General features: G+C 34.6%; 3 protein-coding genes across 6 annotated transcripts; 1 reads left to right on the forward strand and 2 right to left on the reverse strand.

The window, feature by feature from the left end:
* Positions 1-492: 492 nt before the first annotated feature.
* LOC113868871 (la-related protein 1C-like) lies at positions 493-4,932 on the reverse strand. The gene is made up of 6 exons (XM_027504834.1): positions 4,246-4,932; positions 3,322-3,805; positions 3,087-3,249; positions 2,895-2,985; positions 1,696-1,767; positions 493-1,563 (listed from the first exon to the last, which is right to left on the reverse strand). The coding sequence occupies exons 1-6, from the start codon at positions 4,678-4,680 to the stop codon at positions 1,270-1,272; spliced, it is 1,539 nt and encodes a 512-aa protein (XP_027360635.1). The 5' UTR covers positions 4,681-4,932; the 3' UTR covers positions 493-1,269.
* Positions 4,933-11,203: 6,271 nt separating this feature from the next.
* On the forward strand, positions 11,204-13,366 carry LOC113868649 (methyltransferase-like protein 23). Of its 4 annotated transcripts, none has more exons than XM_027504433.1 (8): positions 11,204-11,365; positions 11,454-11,558; positions 11,625-11,711; positions 12,039-12,089; positions 12,294-12,387; positions 12,478-12,562; positions 12,650-12,807; positions 13,255-13,366. In XM_027504433.1, exons 1-7 carry the CDS (start codon positions 11,240-11,242, stop codon positions 12,804-12,806), a joined length of 705 nt encoding a protein of 234 aa, XP_027360234.1. In that variant the 5' UTR covers positions 11,204-11,239; the 3' UTR covers position 12,807; positions 13,255-13,366. The 4 variants fall into 4 exon arrangements, with proteins under 4 accessions (XP_027360234.1, XP_027360231.1, XP_027360235.1 ...); XM_027504430.1 differs by lacking the exon at positions 13,255-13,366 and adding an exon at positions 12,892-12,991; XM_027504434.1 differs by lacking the exons at positions 12,039-12,089; positions 13,255-13,366 and adding an exon at positions 12,892-12,991.
* On the reverse strand, positions 13,344-15,327 carry LOC113868648 (peroxidase 64-like). Its single transcript, XM_027504429.1, has 5 exons — positions 14,901-15,327; positions 14,608-14,796; positions 14,304-14,466; positions 13,819-14,194; positions 13,344-13,482 (listed from the first exon to the last, which is right to left on the reverse strand). The coding sequence occupies exons 1-5, from the start codon at positions 15,102-15,104 to the stop codon at positions 13,449-13,451; spliced, it is 966 nt and encodes a 321-aa protein (XP_027360230.1). The 5' UTR covers positions 15,105-15,327; the 3' UTR covers positions 13,344-13,448.
* Between the last annotated feature and the right edge of the window lie 3,197 nt (positions 15,328-18,524).

Genomic DNA, 18,524 nt, shown 5'->3' on the forward strand with positions numbered 1-18,524 from the left:
AAAGTCAAAATATGTCTTGTTTGAAGATAACAATTAACAATAGAATATTTTTCTTTTTAAAAACATTTTTTTAATAAAAAGTCAATACTTAAAAGTAACTACTAAAAATATAAAAAAATAAAATATATTAAATGAAGGTATAATGTGCTTAATTTAATTTAAGAGGGTGAAAAGTGCAACTAACCAAATTAAGACAGTTAAGGTGCCTTTTATCCTTGAAGTAATCCATGGTTACAATCACTTATTATGCAAATATAATGAATCTGATTAAAATTATCATTAATTTCAAATCAATCCGGGCTCTTTTTTTTTTTTTTATAAATTTGAAATACAAATGGTTTTTATATTTCAAAACTGGCATTCAAAATTTATAGCATTTTTAGAACAGTATTTGTAGGACGTACTAAACATTGATAAATATATTATAAATATAAAAACCAAACATCGTAATAATTAAAACGGTGTTTGAAACCTTTTTTTTTTGTCGGGGGTGGGGAACATGAAGGGCTGGCGTTATGAAATAATAAAATATAGCTTCTGGTTCCATGCAAATATCCACCTTACACAGCTGTAACGCGGACGATCAAAGTCTATTACTTAATAACCCCACAGGGACCACTTACGGCTTCGGAGCTTTTGTGAGTTTTAACAGATGAAAAAATAAACATCAATGTCATTCCAGATACGACGTGACCGCATATTATAGCAAGTGACATCAAGCAATCATTCTTTAAAGCTGTGGGACAAAGCTCCAGCAGCAGCAGAAAGCTACAATGCTCTTCCCTTAGTCGAAGCAGGTAGCTATCAAACACATTCAACACCCATGAACAAATATAATGCTCCTAAAATTGGTGAGAAGCTGACCCCAAAGATTTTAAAAAACAGCTGAGGGTCGGTCGGGAAACAAAGGCAAAATTCCCTCATATTGAAGCAAAACATCCCCCGTAAGAGTACATTATACCCATAAAGAGAGTCATCACAAGAGTCCTGCATCTAATTCCACAACCAAAAAAGAAAAACTTAAAATAAAAAAAAAGAGCCTTTTCTGTACTTTTGGGAGGGGGTGGGGAGTTACCATTTGGTCCTTTCTTCTGGTTTATAATAGGTATTTTCCTCCCATTTCTCAATCACGTGATCCTAAATATGCCTGAGAGAAATCATTTCCCATTGTGCCATATGCAAAAACTGAGATCATTCTTTGGATACCTGCTTCCCTTGTCCCTTTTAGAGCTCTCCAAAACAAACAAAGCGCTAAGCACATCTACAGCTCTAATTTCTCGCTGAAATTGAGTGATCTGAGCCTTCCATACCAACTTGACCAGTACCCTCACTAGTGGAAAGCTGCAATGGACTACTCAAATCCCCAAATGCAGATCTATGTTGTGAAGTATCTGGTAGAACATCTAGTGCTCCTGCACCATCATAGTTAGTTGTCTCCAGAGCAATATTGTGTACTTGTTCTGCCAGCATGTCAGGATTCAACACTCCAAGGTTTGTAGCATTAGGAAGAACAGGATGCATGATCCATTTGCTCCAATCATTTCGTCTCCTTATTTTGTCACCCTACAATATAAAGAAGACGACAAATTTTAAACAAGAGGTAACTTTTCCTTAGATACTCCTAATGAAATCGTGTCTATTTGTCTATATTAAAATTCATAGCTCAAATCTCCAATGCAAGATTAAAAAGAATACCTGCACTTCAACAACAGATGATGTCCTGACAGCATCTAATATAAGCTGGATATTGTCAGTCAAATGCACAACCTGACAGATAAAAAGATTTGTCATTGGGTAGCAAATAATCCCACAACTCATATCCAAATAGAAGAGAACTTTAAATGAATACATAACTTGAAGAACATCAGAATTACAAAATTTAGATGATAAATGCTGAACACCACCACTAAAATAGTCAACATTAGAAGATAGAAGATACTAAAACTGGAGACTAAAGCAGGCATTACACCCAAACAATCATACACATTCACTAATCCATTTTCATTTCATCTGTGTCAGCCACAATAAAAATTCTAGATGATACAATGAGATAATCTTCTGTATACACCAGAGTGTAAATATTCCAAGTCAAGCCAAAATACAGAGGTGGCCGTATAATGGCAATATTATTTAATGCATTGAAAAAAACATTGAATTTTAAATCCAAGAGAACAGATAGAAAAGGTGAAAATTAAAAGAATCAAACTTAGGGGCTATTTGGTTTCAGAAAACATTTTCTATTTTGTAACCAAATTCATATTACTTTAACAAAACTTCATTACTGCGTATTGGAGAAAACTATGTAGGATTAAAGAAAATTTCTTGAATCTCCCACAACTAGAAGGAGGATCAGCTTAACTCCTCAGAACATTAAAACGTGTTTAGTGTATAATGCTAACTTGTGTCCGAATCCCCTCTATAAAATGTGGCACTTGTAAGGTACCGTAACATCACTTTGATGATTTTAATACAACAACTTGATGTTAGAAAGGCCAGTTTTTCCCCACTCAGAAACACGTTTTCTACTGAAATGATACGAAATGTGCATCCATAAGGAGGCAATATATGCTACTAACGTTTGTCATTCCACAGGATTGTAAGGAAAAGCAATAAAATTAAAACATAATTTGATCTAAAAAAAACACTTCATATGCACCAGTCATGACTCATGATCTAATATTTGCCAAGAAGCACCCGGACCACTTAATCCAGTAGAAGGCAGATGATCATCTGATATAGTTTAATCCTTCTACACAACTGTAGAATAGTTACTTGTGTAATTTTTTAAGAATGAGCAAATGTTATGCATCAGTTACGAAAACAAAAAAGCAATCCATCTCATTCTCTCCACGCGCACACACATACATAACCAATCATATATACCAAAAACTCACTTTGTTGAAGCCTGCAATTAATTTTATTGGAACCCAGCCCTGGTCATCCATGTTCTGCCGCAAGAATGTATCTTTAATTAAATTCTCATTACTGCAATAGACAAGTTGCGTATGTCTACAGTCAACTTTCTAAACCAATTAAAGACAAGAAAGTAAAAACAAAATACCAACAGACATAAGCAAAGGAAGTACCTAAAATAGTAGTCAATCTGGTGGACGATCTTACTGTGCAACTGAGGGTCTGGACCTGTAAAGAACAGGGTATGGTGAGGCATGGCAGGTACAAAAGGGACACCTCTTAGTGAATCCGGGGGTGGAGGTGGAGCTGCAACAAACACCAGTGGAGATGCTAGTTCTGGAAATGAATACAGTCATCAGAGCATATTCATATTCTAAAAGACATCATCATGACATTAATACACCGTACCATGGAATCCGATGGGGCCACCAAAAGACCGCACCGGTGGTGGGTGAAAAAATTGAGCTGAATTAGGAGGTGGAGGTGGCCGTATAAATCTTGGAACAACTCTCGGTGGCACATGCGTATCTCTATTGTTGAAACTTTGATTAGTATTCCAGTCCTGATTACGCCTGTTCACATAGTTATGATGGTGAGCACCATCTCCTCGCTGGTGTGGGCCGCCATTACGATTTCTAAACGAACTACGTGGCTGAGGATGATCATTGGACACAAATCCACTTCTTTGTGTATGGTCCTTTGGAGAGGAATTGTGGAACTCAGTTGCAGCCACTGAAACTTGTGAGGCAGACTGTTGTGTGTGGCCACCATTAAAAGACGCATTCGAGCCATGATGTTTGAAAGATTTCTGGCAAGTTGGCACTGCACTGTTTGTACTTGCATTATCACTGACTTCTCTCTGTGATGAGGAAGAAGACGTGCTTCCCAAACCCTACAATTGGCACTTAATACAGTAGCAATGTCTATGCACATAGATACAAACAACAGAAACAAAACATATAAGCCTGTAAACTAAAAAATCATGCGTTTCACAATCCACCCACTTGATAACACACAGCAACACAATAAAACGGTTTCCACACAATACAGTAGCTCCAAGTATTTTCCACAACTAAAAACCAAAGAAATACTTGCATTTTCCATATTGTGCCCGATATGAGAAGGAAAATACTCTTCTCTATAAGTGTTGTGTAATGAATAAGTAAGGGTTACCTGCACACTCTGTAAGCAAGCCACTAAACAGTTAATACCATCTAGAACATACGAAACTCCAATTCAACAACAACGCTACAAGCTCTAACTGGTTGGAATACTGAAATTGCAGGGATTATAACAACTGAAACACTGGACTGAATGGCCAAAGAATCAAACCTGCGATTGCGGCACAGAAGATCCATCTACCAAACCCTTCGACGATTCCGATTTCATAGCAGCTCGGGTGGACTCCGACAACGCCGGCCAAGACAGCGCGTCCATCACTGGCCGAACCTCCAAAGCTACTGCGCCACTAGAGGAAAGCCTGTTCCAAGCAGGCCTCTTAGCACTGCCACCATTGTTCCCGCCGCCGTCGTCGGAACTCTCCAAGGCGGAGCTAGAATCATCCCCCGGTGCGGCGGCGGAGGGAAAAGTTTCCACCGACTGAGACAGCAGCGAAGAAGCAGCAGAAGAAGAAGGAACCGCAGCAACAGGCTCCGATTCGCCGCGAACAACCTGGTTCCACGACGGAGAGTGGGAGAGGCGCGTGGTGCGACGCGATTGGAGGTTATCGGAGGAATGACGAGGGGAATGGTTACCAGTGATGGCCATGTATAACCACAAATGTTTAGGGTTAATGAACGAGTCGACGAGATGATCGACGTGAGGAAGAGGATTCGATTTGCAGAGAGTGTTTTGGAGGTTCAAAACCAAATGTAGCAGATTAGGGTTCCAAAATTTGAGCGATCTGATCGCAGCGAAGAACAACTTTGTTTCGCTTCTGTTGTGGGTGCGTGGGAGAAAAAAAAAAGAATGCGTTTCAGACGAAAGATTGTGCAATGCTTCGGATGCCAGGCTTTCTTCTTCTGTGAGGCTTGAGTTTACCAAAATACCCCTTTGTTATTTCCATTCTCTTTCCGTTACGACTTTTGCTTATTTGCGTCGTTGGCCAGTTACTGTGACTGTTGTTGCTGTTCCTTCCCACTCTTTTCTAACTAAAGCGGATTTGTCTTCGATTCTTATTACAATATTTTTTTTGTCAAACCGTTAAGCACGATAAGATAATTGAATACAAGTAAAATCAATTCGTTTATTTATTGTTTAATATTTTAATTTAACATATGGTTTACTATTTGAAATTGAATTATTGAATTAATTCTTTCAACTAATATAATTACTTTTCAAGTGTGGTCGTGATTTTCTTAAGCGACAAAAAAGGTTCTTGCATTTTCGTTGAAAGGAAAAGTAAAACGAAACAACATGGTGTATGCAGCCATGACTTCCTAGTAATGTGCAAATAAATATCATCTTCCTAGTCACTTGTGTCCCGTTTCGCCAGAATTGAAGGTTTTATTTGTATATGAATAACTTTATATATTAACAATAAGGGTAGGAAATAAGAGAATAAGTTCTTACTTGGTTCTTGTAAATTCGCTAGTTTTTCATTTTGAAGTTTACGTGTAGAATTAAAAACTTGCTATAACTTATCAGGTTTTTCATTATACAATGTGGTCCCAATAATAATAATGAAATAAAGAACTCCAAAACTATGTCAACGTGAGCATAAGTAGACTGAATGATGGGCACACAAACCTAACAAAACCGCCTTTCGAATATATCAATATCACTAAAATATTCACGTGTCCATGGTTTTTCATAAGTCACTTGAATTAAAACTCATTTTTAAAAAACTCAAGATGCACGCACAGTAAATAACATCTAAAATTATTCTACATAAGCCAAGTTCAGCGCAGTCATAAAGAGCATATATGAAATAACGCGTGAATCAAGAGCATTTTACTTCATATACAAGTTGTCAAATTTTAAAACGTGTAAAAATTTATACCCAATTGTTTAAAATTCATGTAACTATTTTTGAAAATTCACATAATTTAATAGTTTTAAATTTGTGAAATCGTATAAAATTCACTAATATAATACTGTTTATTTTACGATAAATCTATTAAATATAATTTAAAAATAACAAGAAGGGTGTTATTCAGTTGTGCAGTCTGTTTCTAATCATTTAGGTTTATTAGTTTAAATTGGGTATATAAACTCTTACGTGTGTAATTATTTTTTAAGTGGAACAATAAGATTTTCTTCATCATTTTTCGAGTAGTCTCTATCCAAATGTGCATGTGTGTGATATTCATGTTCCAACAAATTGGTATCTAGAGCACTGGTTCGATTTCATCATTCCGCTGCGAAACTAAAGAACGTGTGAAGCTGTGATCTTGGGCATATCTTATCATGGTTGGTTCGAACTGCAATGGTGGTTTTCCAGGGTATTTGCTGATCCTCAATGGTAAGAATTGGTCGCGATGGTGCATATAAATGAAGGTTTTGTTCAATTTTCAAGATGTCATAGAGATTGTCAAGAATGGGATTCAAGAACCAACTGAGGGTTCCTCTGATGCTGTTAAAGCTGGGTTCAAAAAACAAAAGAAGAAAAATTAAAAAACTTTGTACCTAATTCATTAGTGTGTGAATAATGAGAATTTTGAGAAAATTGCAAATGTCATATTTGTCAAAGAAGCGTGGGATACACTTGAGAAAAGTTATGCTAGTGATGAAAAGATCAAGAGAGTGAGACTTCAATATTTGAGAAGACAATACGAGTTGCTGTAGATGGAGGGTACTGAGAAAGTTGCAAATTTCTTTGCAAGATTGATCAATCTTACAAATCAGATGAAGTCCTATGGAGAAGTGTTAAAGGATCAAAATTTGATAGAAAAGGTACTTAGAACTCTTACCTCTCATTTTGATCATATACTTGTTGCAATAGAAAAGTCTAAGAATTTAGAAGAAATGACTCTTGAAGAGTTACAAAATTCTATAGAAGCACATGAGATAAGGTTGCAGAAGAGGGATGGCAATGAGAAACAAGTAGATCAAGCTTTGCTAGCATCTTCAAAGAAAACTGATAGTTATGAGCAAAAGAAGAAACAAACTTGGAAGGGTAAAAATTTCCAACAAGGTTGGTCCAATAAGAAGCCACAAAGTGACTCAGTTGAAAGTGATTCAAATGAGAAATCTGAAAGTAGCAACATGAGTAATAAGAATCAAGGCAGATTTAAAAAGTTTAAGGGAGATAGAAGGAAAATTCAGTGTTGGAATTGTGAGAAACGTGGACATTTTGCTTATAAGTGCTAGTTTCGTAAAGGAAAATAGAATAAGAAGAAGAATGAAGCTGCTAATTTGGCTTAGGAAGAATCATTTAAAGAGGAGCCTGTACTGTTGATGATGACAATTACTAATGAAACTCCTAAATTAGAAGTCTGGTACCTAGATACTAGATGTTCCAATCACATGACCTGTCATGAGGATTGGCTATGTGACTTAGACCTGTTAAGAAAAACAATAATCAGGTTTGTAGATGAGAGAACCGTTACTGCTGTGGGCATGGAAAATATCATGATCAAAAGAGAAAAAGGCAAATCAGCATTGATTGAGGAAGTGCTATTGGTACTTGGTATGAATTGTAATTTGATGGGTTTAGGTCAATTGCTTTTAAAGAAATTTTCAGTGGTAATGCAGGATAATATGATGGAATTGTTTGATCTTGATAAAAGGCTGACTCTGAAAACTCCTATTTCAAAGAATAGAACATTTAAGGTGAATCTTCATGGAGGTGACACTGATTGCATGACAACTACAGTTGATGAGAAGGATAGTTGGTTATGGCATAGGAGATTTGGACATCTGAACTTCAGAAGTCTGAAACAGCTGAGTGAAAAGTCTATGGTAAATGGGCTCCTTGTAGTAGATCTTCCAAAGAAAGTTTGTAAAAGTCTTCAAACAGTTTAAAGCACTTGTTAAAAGACAATCTAGCAAGCTTGTAAATTTTTTGAGGACAGATGGTGAAGGTGAGTATACCTCCAATGAGTTTGAGTAATTTTATGTAAATGAAGGAATTAAACATGAGGTTACACCACCCTATACTCCTCAACACAATAGGTTGGCTGAAAGGAGAAATAGGACAATGCTTGATATGGCAAGATGTATGTTGAAACAGAAGAATTTGCCACACACCTTTTGAGGAGAGATAATGACTATAACAGTGTATGTCTTGAACAAATGTCCTACAAAGAAGTTGAAGGAGAAGGTTCCTGAAGAAATATGGTTTGGCAAGAAACCAAGTGTAGTTCACTTAAAAGTGTTTAGTTCTCCTTGTTACATGCATGTTCCTGATGAGAAGAGGAGGAAATTGCAAGATAAGAGCAAAGTGATGATCTTTGTAGGGTATCATTCTACAGGTGGCTATAAATTGTATGATCCAGCAACAAAAGGAATCAATGTCAATAGGGATGTGGTTTTTGATGAGAATAGTCCACTGAATCTGTCTGATAAAACTGAGAAGATATAAATCTTTGCTGAAGATTGTGAAGAACAAGGTGAATTCCCAGCAACTGAACAAGAAAGTCTTGAAGAACAGCAGGAGGATGTTGATATTCAGGCTGATATACAAATACAAGGAAGATCTCAAAGGAATAGACAAGTTTTTACCAGGTTAGAAGGGTATGAGTTGTTTTTTGATGCTGATATCACTAAAGAAGGTGAACTTTTGCATTTAGCCTTCATGGTAGATACTAAACCAGTAGACTTCAAAGAAGCTCTTGAGGTAGATGAGTGGAAAGTTGCCATGATTGAAGCATTAAGGTCAATTGAGAAGAACAAGACCTGGGAGTTGGTCACTTTACCAAAGGGAAAGAAGGTAATATATGTTAAATGAATTTTTAAACTCAAGCTGAAATCTTATGAATCTATCTCTAAGCACAAAGCAAGATTGGTTGCTAGAGGATTACTTTAGAAAGAAGGTATTGACTATACAAAATTTTTGCTCTTATAGGTAGGATTGAAACTATCAAGCTGGTGGTTGCTCTTGCATGTGGAAGGAAGTGGCCCTTATTGCAGCTTGATATTAAGTCTGCATTTCTGAATAGACTATTAGAGGAGGAAATTTTTATTACACAGCCCCCTAGTTTTAAGGTAGCAAGAAGAAAAGATGATGTGTACAAGTTAAAGAGAGTTTTGTATGGACTTAAACAAGCTCCTAAAGCTTGGAACAAGAAGATTGATAGTTTTTTGCTTAAATTTAGTTTCAGTAAGTGTTCAGTAGAATATAGTGTTTATGTGCAAGAAAAGAGAAAGGGTGAAGTACTGCTGTGTTGTCTTTATGTAGATGACCTACTAATCATATGAAGTAATCATAAACTACTTGGAGAGTTTAAGCAGAAGTTGATGAGGAAATTTGAAATGACTGATCTTAGAGAATTGGCTAATTTTCTTGGCATGGAGTTCATGAGGACCAAAGAAGGAATCATTGTTCATCAGAGAAAGTATATTACTGATATCTTGAAGAGGTTTGACATGATGAACTCTAAGTCAACAACAACTCTAGTTGAGTCTAATGTGAAGCTAACTAGTCATGATGTAGGAAATCCAATTGATGGCACCAAGTACAGGCAAATAGTAGGATCTTTGAGATATTTGTGCAATACTAGGCCAGATATCAATTTTGCAGTTAGTCTTGTAAGCAGATTCATGAGTGATCCTAAGGAGCTACATTTTGTTGCTGTTAAGAGGATTATTAGGTATCTGAGAGAAACTTTGAATTTTGGTATTTTGTTCCCAACAAGATTAACCCAGATTGAAGGTGATTTGCTTGGTTGGAGTGATGCTGATCATGCTGGTGAAAAGGAAGAAATCAAGATTGACACTGATTATCATTACAGGAGCACAACTAGATATATATTCATGTTTCTTGAAGCTCCAATCTCCTGGTGTTCAAAGTTGCAACCATTAGTTGCACTGTCAAGTTGTGAATCAGAATATATAGCAGTATGTTATGCTGCATGTCAAGCCAAATGGTTGAGATCAATCCTAAAGGAGATGAAGACTCAAGTCAAGATACCAATGATACTTATTGTAGACAACCAATCTGCAATTAATCTTGCTAACAATCCTGTTTCTCATGGCAGAAGTAAGCATATTGAGACTCGTTTCCATTATCTAAGAGAGCAAGCTGCCAAAGGTTTTATCAAATTAGAACATTGTCTAGCTGATGAGCAAGCTGCAGACTTGCTAACTAAGTTAGTTTTAAAGAGCAGATTCGAGGAGGCAAGGAGTTGGCTTGGAGTTGTTGAATTTTGATATGAATCTCAGATTTTTAAATTTCGAGAGGGTGTTAAATGTAATTCAAAAATAACAAGAAAGGTGCTATTCAATTGTGCAGTCTGTTTCTAACCATGTAGGTTTGTTAGTCTAGATCGGATGTATAAATCCTTAAGTGTGTAATTATTTTTTAAGTGAAATAATAAGATTTTCTTCATCATTTCTTAAGTAGTCTGTGTCCAAATGTACATGTGTGTGATATTCATGTTCCAACAAAATCAATCATTCATATTTATACTCACATGTCAAATTTGGGATTGAAGTTTTTAAGGACTAGCCAGTTAACAAATGAAAACAGGAGGACCAACACTTATGCAAAATACTTTTTCCTTATTTGGAGGACATTGGGCCTTATGTCCAATAATTAGAGTTCAAAATTGCGTAACACCTTTTGCGGTCCGGTAATTCGGACAATTTTTTCAACAAAAATTTAGGTGTATCTTTTTGAGGTATTTTTAGAATTTTTTTTATTAATAAAAAATCAAGTTTTACTTCAATAATCTATGATTATATTAAATTAATTTTTTTAAAATAAAATTTTAATTAATAAATAATACTAAAATACTTAAACAGCTACACCTAAAATTTATTCTTAATAAATATCAGAAATGGAAATTTTACACAAAACTTCTCATATATGGCCTAAATATGTCTATAACAAAATTGGGCTATTTTTTAACCCATAAATAAAGTGTCCATGCTTTTTTTTTTCACATTGGCCCATAAATAAAGTGTCCGTTTGATTTACCTTTACAGTCAATTTTAAGGCTAGCAAATCAATTTTGGAAGAATTGTTATTTTAAGTAGAGCCAGTAATTTATTTTCCTCTTAACCAAATATTAGAGAATTGTTACTACAGTGTAGATATTTGTTGTTCACTGAGATTAACTATTTTTAACAGTATGCTTCCATGACTCGTGACACGACCCTATTTTAAACTCACCTGACACAGCGCAATTTGGAGGTTTGAGTTGAATTCGTCTCCGCGGTAGAGATGGAAGAGAAAGATTGGGACGATGAAGAAGAACATTCCGATGACACCCTCACAATGACCACCATTTCTCGGCACTGTTTCGGCGAAGACTCTGAAAGGCCAAGCTTCTGCATCTCCATCATCGAGGTCCTCCACTTCCCAAACCAACTCGTCGATTCTCAATTTCCCAAACAACTGACAAATATTCTCTGTTATTTTCGTGACTCAAACGTAGAACATGAAGGAGGACTACGGCCTATTCGTGTGGCCCTGCAGCGTTGTTCTCGCAGAGTATGTTTGGCAACAGAAGCACCGATTTTCAGGAGCCACTGTTGTTGAGGTCTGATTTCAATTTCGTGAGTTATATGCTATTTATTCTCCATGCTTTCTTATCATTTTCATGCAGCTAGGTGCTGGAACTTCCTTGCCTGGTTTGGTTGCAGCAAAACTCGGTGCTCGTGTCACTCTGTCAGATGACTCCACCAGATTAGAGGTATTTTATATATTATATTTCTTTTTTCCCTCCATACTTCAGTAATTTTGCTTTGGTTCACTTTGTCGATGAACAGTTAATTTTATGGTTTTGTTTTAGAATTTTACTCTTAATAACTGATGTTTGTTCGGCAAAAGATAATAAATAAGTGAAATAATTAATATAATATATTGAGGATATAATGGAAAGTTAGTTAATAATTTTTATAAAATTTAGAATGAAAAAATGGAAGGTGTAGTATTATCATATGATTGTTGCAACCTTATAATTAAATCAATGGCCTGGATCCTGAAAGTTATGATGACTGCTGCTTATTTGGATATTCAGGTGCTTGACAACATGAGAAGAGTTTGTGACTTGAACAAACTCGAGTGCAATGTAAGTTATCACTATAGTGACTGTTTCAATATTTTCCAGATATCGAAGCCCTTGGTAAAAATGTGCATGATTGAATGTGTTAATGTTTTTGTAGCATGCTATAACAGTACTGTGTTTATGGCATGGATTTTCCCAAAGGTGGGGACGTGTGTCAACCACTGCTTATGTATGTCTACAGGACGTTGAAATTTTATCATATTGTAGGTGTTAGGATTGACATGGGGAGTTTGGGATTCATCCATATTCAGTTTACAGCCGACAATTATTTTAGGGGCTGATGTGTTGTATGATTCAAATGGTGAGATTATGGGATGTGTTGTTTGTGTTAGTTATTTGTCACCTTCCTCTCTGGATTGGACTAAAGAATTCTTTCTTTTAAATTATTTAGCCTTTGATGACCTCTTTGCCACTGTGACATTTCTGCTCCGAAATTCTCCCGAGTCAATTTTTATAACTTCATACCATAATCGAAGGTATTTGTCATTCTATGCGATGCTCAACCTGTGAGGAAATTTTGTCCTAGCTCTGCAACCTGCATCTGACATTTCTATCTTTTGCAGCGGGCATCATCTTATTGAGTTCTTGATGGTGAAATGGGGCTTAAAATGTCTCAAGCTTCTTGATGGGTTTTCCTTCCTGCCATCCTACAAAGCATCACTACTAAGTGGTAACATTCAATTGGCAGAGATAGCTCTTATCTCAAAAGACAATGCTTGAGGTAGTTCAAAGCTTTATGATAAAATTTGACAGTTTTTTTATTTCACACAGCTGCTGTTGTTTATGTTTTTCTTGTTGCTTTCAGAAAATTCCATCCCATGTCTAGATGATCAAGCAATTGAACAGGACATGATCATCCTACAGGCATGCCTCCTAAAACGAATATCATACTTCTGTGCTATACATTAGATTTAGAAAAAACAGTTTCCCTTTTTATTTTGTGGTTGCTTAATGTTAAGAGATGGTAGCAAGTAGGAATTTTTATGGATGGGGAACCGGTACGGTACTTGTTGAGGAATTCTCAAGTTTTATTATTTCAATAGGTTTTCAAGTTACATTTGGGCTTGATTTAATTTATTCTTAAAAATCACTAGATATGTTCTTTAACAATATTCTTTTGCAAGGAAAACTGTTGCATTCTTCACAAAATTTCATTCTTATATATCAGAAACGACATTAGCAACCAAATATTGTTTTGGGATGTAAATGGAAAGAACGCTCAAGCATGGACTGTGCTTAGAAGTAAACTTTGCACCAGTAATGTTCCCTCTTCTTTGAAGCTACGTTGCATATATCTGTGACAAAATCTCCCCTTACTTTTGAGGAAAAATATCATGAGATTCATGACCGATATATGGTTTATTATCTGCTACTCCAAACCGTTTTCTCTGGTAAGTTGCGTTTGTTAGGCACATTCCTGACTATAATATGATTAAGCTGGGGTGCCGAGTTCAAGTGTCTGAGCGGGACCTTTATTGACTCATCACTTATTCACTTGAGACTACCAAAATGATACTATTTTATAATTAACTTCTAAATTAATTTCCCAAGACATGCTTGAGATTTTTTTAAATTGTGGTAAATATATATATTTCTTTCATAGAGCAAAAAAAATAAAGCATAACATTGTTGCTATCATGAAAACCTGATCCACCAACTTCGTAGTTCTAGCTTGTTTGGAAGATCAATTTAACTTGAATTAAATTTGACTTTTTAATTGATCACTCTGCAGTCTTTTCTAACCTCCTGCCCACCATTGATGCTACTCATTTTGATCATGGACTTGGCAAAAGCCTCAAAAAATACCTCTTGTGAGGTGGCAAACTTCCTAACCAGATATTTGGTGTCTGGGCTATCGAGCAACGCTTGATCAGAAGAAAACAGGCCTTTCTGTTGGAGGATCAACTTGTAATATGTATTATCGAAAGTTGTTCCTGAAGGGTCCATAGTCGTGCCTGCATTTTTTGCTTGATTTTTTAGTGGACAAATTGACTTCAGTTTTGCTGCAAATGAAGGATTTAATGAAGGGTCCACATCGTGTGTAGTATCGAAGCTGTGGATTCTGTTCCGGAAAGATGAGCAGTGAGAGAAACCCAAAGTATGCCCTCCTACATATCAGTCAACGACATGTTACTCCAAACTATTCTCAGATATAAATTGGAATAAATCAAAAATGGTTGACACTTTTTTTCAGTTTTGACTTTAGGAATAACATACCTGACAGAGCAACCAGGTCATCCACTGACAGTCCTCTTTGTGAGAAGCTTTGCCGCAGTTGTGATACGTTGAAGGTTGGCGCTGGTAATTGTCTGGTTTCACTCGCCTTAGATGTTCTTCCATCCTTCCTTCCTTTAGGAACATCCCATCTAGGTCCTCCGGACTGTAGAACATACTTAGGCATACCATTAGTCAAAACTTGCAAATACATGTTAACATAGCTGCATTTGTCAAAGCTCGAAGACATAACAATTGTTTAGAGTTTGAATGATGAGAAATTTGGTACCTAACGTAGTTTTCTTACCAGATAAACTGCATCCCTTGCTGCTAGAGCAAGGATATCAGCACAGGAGACCACACCAGGGCATGAAGCTTCTACTCCTTTCTTTGCTGCATCAATGACATAGAATGCATGCAAAGAAAAATTTGGTGGTCCATCTTTTTCTGCTTTGTTGTTTCCTTTTGAATTTAGCAGCACAGAGGCATCACACCCCTTCAAGAGTATAGAAAGAAAGAAAACAATATGATTTGATAAATTGATGCATCAAATGAAACTGAAACAGTCATGAGGAAGGCAGGGGGTCGAAGTAGAATTACCCGAATGAAACAATCATGGAAGTGCATTCTTAGAAGTGCTGCTGGAACAGTTTTGTCCCTAGCAGTGGCACCCTCCACTGCCTTGGCAACAATGAACTCCAGATCAGGGCATGTTTTTTCATAGTAGTTTGAGCTCAGTGACTTGCCTGTAGAAACTAATGAAAAGATGATGATCAAATTCAAGAATGCAACCATGACAGCCATGTCAATTTGAGTACTTGATGATTTGTAGCTTTTAGCCGTGGAAATCAAAGATGAGTTAAATGGGTTTTTATAGAGATAAAAGAGATTAATTATTGCATGAGATTATATGGCCCTAGATAATCAATTCGTTAAGTAGTATTGTCAATGGAGTAGTAATGTTGAAGCATTCTCATTACAAAAAGACAACCCACTTTATGCTCCGTGGACTGAATGAAGGTTCATCTGTTCAAGCCTTTGGTAGCTATGTGTGGCTTATCGTGTGGAGCATGTTACTCTCAATTATAATAAATTAATTACATATTCAAGCTAAATCCACACTTGAGCTATAATTTCATGGTCTTCACTCTTAATGAGCAGTGAGCATAATGGGTAAGGTCACAATGTCATGCCTCAAGCTACATTGTTATCATTTGAGGAATGTTCTCGTTAATATATTTCTAACTAATAATTAAAATTTATTAAAAAAATATAAAAGTATGAAAAAGAATTATTTATTTAATAGTGAAAAGTAATGAAATCTAAATAACTTTTATAATTTTTAATAAATATTAAATAAGAATGAAGAATTTGTAAAAAAAAAGTGTGTGATTTCTAAGTTAAATGTTTAATTTTACTGTGAGCATTTTCTCACACCAAACGCTTGTGGTAATGCAGTTTAGGCTGTTGATGGAAATTTAGGTCATTAGCCTATGGGCCATATCATATTTTATTTCATTGTTATGTTTGGATCAATTTAAAAAAAAAACATATATTTTTTTAATTTAAATGTAATTTTAGTCTCTTTAGTTTTATAAAATTTTAATACATGAAATTTTTTTTAAACATATATCACTTTTGATCCCTCAAGATCACGTGACTCCATTATAAATTAATACATGACAATTTTTTTTACTTAGTCACACTATAATTAAAATATAAAAAATGTGATATTTTTAAACAGTCCTGTAATTTTTTATATTAATTATATAATTTTAATTTTTTTTAGCATGACAAAATGGAGCCTAAAAGGGGTCACTCAGTCTGACCACTACCAACCAAATCAACCATAAAAATATAGGAAACCGTGCTAGGTTATAGGAATGTAAGCGGTAGTTAAGGTTGTCCATCGTAATTTCGTTTTCTGATGCCAAAGCTTGCAATGCAAGTCTCTTTTGTTATGATGGTAGTCAGGTCTTATCAAAGATATAATAATTGGAGGTGCTTTCCTGTCGATGTGGATTATAATTCAAAGGAATCTAATAATTTTGTGTCTTTTTCCTCCTTTGTTTTATTGAAATAAATAGCTTATTGAATAAACCGAGGCATAGGGCCATGTATAATCATGTAATTAGCCTCTTGTGTACTCTTAACAAGTGATTAATTATGTTTGAATTCATTAAGAAATGCGCCATAATCTTGAACGTGATTGCTTTGTACTAAGGATATATGTGAGATACCATTGTGCACTTGTGGGTTGAAAATGTAAATAAGTTAGTTGATCGTTTGTAATTACAATCTACCTACAACGTGTTTGTTTTTAGAATTCTAAAGGTTTGCGTTTTGGCAAAAGGGAAATTTCTAACTTTAAAAATAATTGTCCTTTTTTTGTCAGGAAAAATAATTGTCCTGAATCATGTATTTTTTTAGTCTGCAATGAGAAGAATTTCTTCGAAACCCGCTGTAAGATGAAGCTATAGTTTTGATTCTGGAGAAATGCTATATCTTTCAATTTAACAATGCTATTATTTTTTTATTTAATTATTATAACAATTTCTTGTGAGATTCTAAGAATGATAATTAAATAAAAGCATCCAACCGTTTGAAACTTCTGAAGCATTCATTTTTGCTAGAAATTTAGGGAATGTTGGATTTCAGTTTTTAAAATTATTTTTAAAATAGAAAAAAATGGAAAAATAACTTATTTGATAATGCTTTTTTATTTTATTTTAAAACCTAATTCTTAAAGCAAAAAAATCCAAATAAATTAAACATGTTTTCAAAGCCAAAATTTTATTTTTAAAGTAGTAATGTGTAAATGAGCTGTAACAATCTCTCGTCCTCTCTCTTAACTCAAACAACGTAAAGAAGTTTTGATTTTAGTTGAATAGAAAAATAAGAAAGAAATAAAAAATATTGTATTATAAAATTATTTTTATCCTTGTGTAAAACAATATATTTTTATTTTAGATTTAAATATACATTCAATATGCATACGACCAAAATTTTGGTTTTCATTTGTTTATTAATTATATTTTTCATAAGTTTTTAATTTTTTTTAAAATAGTTTTTATTGCCATTCAATGATAACATTACACGCATCTAAATATATATAGTCGATTGTTATTACGAGGTGACATATAATATGATATGTCTATTTGCATGATATAATTTGGCTTTATTTACGAAAATTTGAATATATTTTGACCTTTATTTTAGAGAGGAAAAGCATTTATAAAGGGAGAGTTTGATATTGAAAACAAACAATATTAACACCTATTTTTAAAATTTATTTTATTTATATAAAAACAATAAAATTTATTTGAAATAATTGATTGTACTATTACATTTTTAATAACTATAATGTATTATTTTAATGTAAAATTGTCAATTTTAAATACTTGACATCCACTCAGTTCATATTAACAAAACCTTTGAAAAATATATTAATTTTTTTACCCGTAGTTGAGAGAAGTTTTTATCACATCTCACTTGTATAATTTACAAGTAATTTTTTTCATCTCTTATTTCTCAAACGAGTGAAGTCACATTTTCTTTTTTCTTCCTAAATTATATAAACAAACAAAACTTTGATGCGTTTATTCAGTGTGCAATGTATGAAGGAAGTAGATTTGAGATTAGAGAGAGAAATATTAGAGTAACTACAAGATCGAAGTAAATGTCCATTTCTTGTTTCTGGTTCTTTTCTTCTTCTTGTTTCTTGTTCTGCTTCTTTTTGTTGATTCAAGTTTCATGGTTCTTTTTCTTCTTCTTTATCATGTTTCCTCTTCTTCTACATGATTTTCTGGTTTCTTGATTTTCATGTTTCCTGTTTCTTTTCTTTTTCTTATTTCTTGTTCTGCATGATTTTTCTTCTTTTGCATGTTTCATGTTTCTACTTCTTTTGCATGCTCCTTGTTCTTGTTTCCTGTTCTGCTCATGTTTCTTCTCATTCTTGTTCTAGTTCTTTTCTTCTTCTTGTTTCTTGTTCCTGTTCTTTTCTTCTTCTTGTTTCTTGCCTTGCTCATTCTTGATTCATGTTTCATTGCTCTTCTTCTTCTTTTGCATGTTGCTCTTGTTCTACACGACTTTCTTCTTCTTCTTCTTCTTTTTTTCCTTATTTCCTGTTCTGCACAATCTTGTTTCTTCTTTTGCATGCTTCCTGGTTCTTGTTCTTGTCTGCTCATGTTTCTTGTTCTTTTTTCCCTTGCTCTACATGATTGT

The sequence above is a fragment of the Abrus precatorius genome, unplaced genomic scaffold (assembly GCF_003935025.1).
Source record: "Abrus precatorius isolate BTA unplaced genomic scaffold, Abrus_2018 Scaffold6, whole genome shotgun sequence".
Classification (NCBI taxonomy): Eukaryota; Viridiplantae; Streptophyta; class Magnoliopsida; order Fabales; family Fabaceae; genus Abrus; species Abrus precatorius.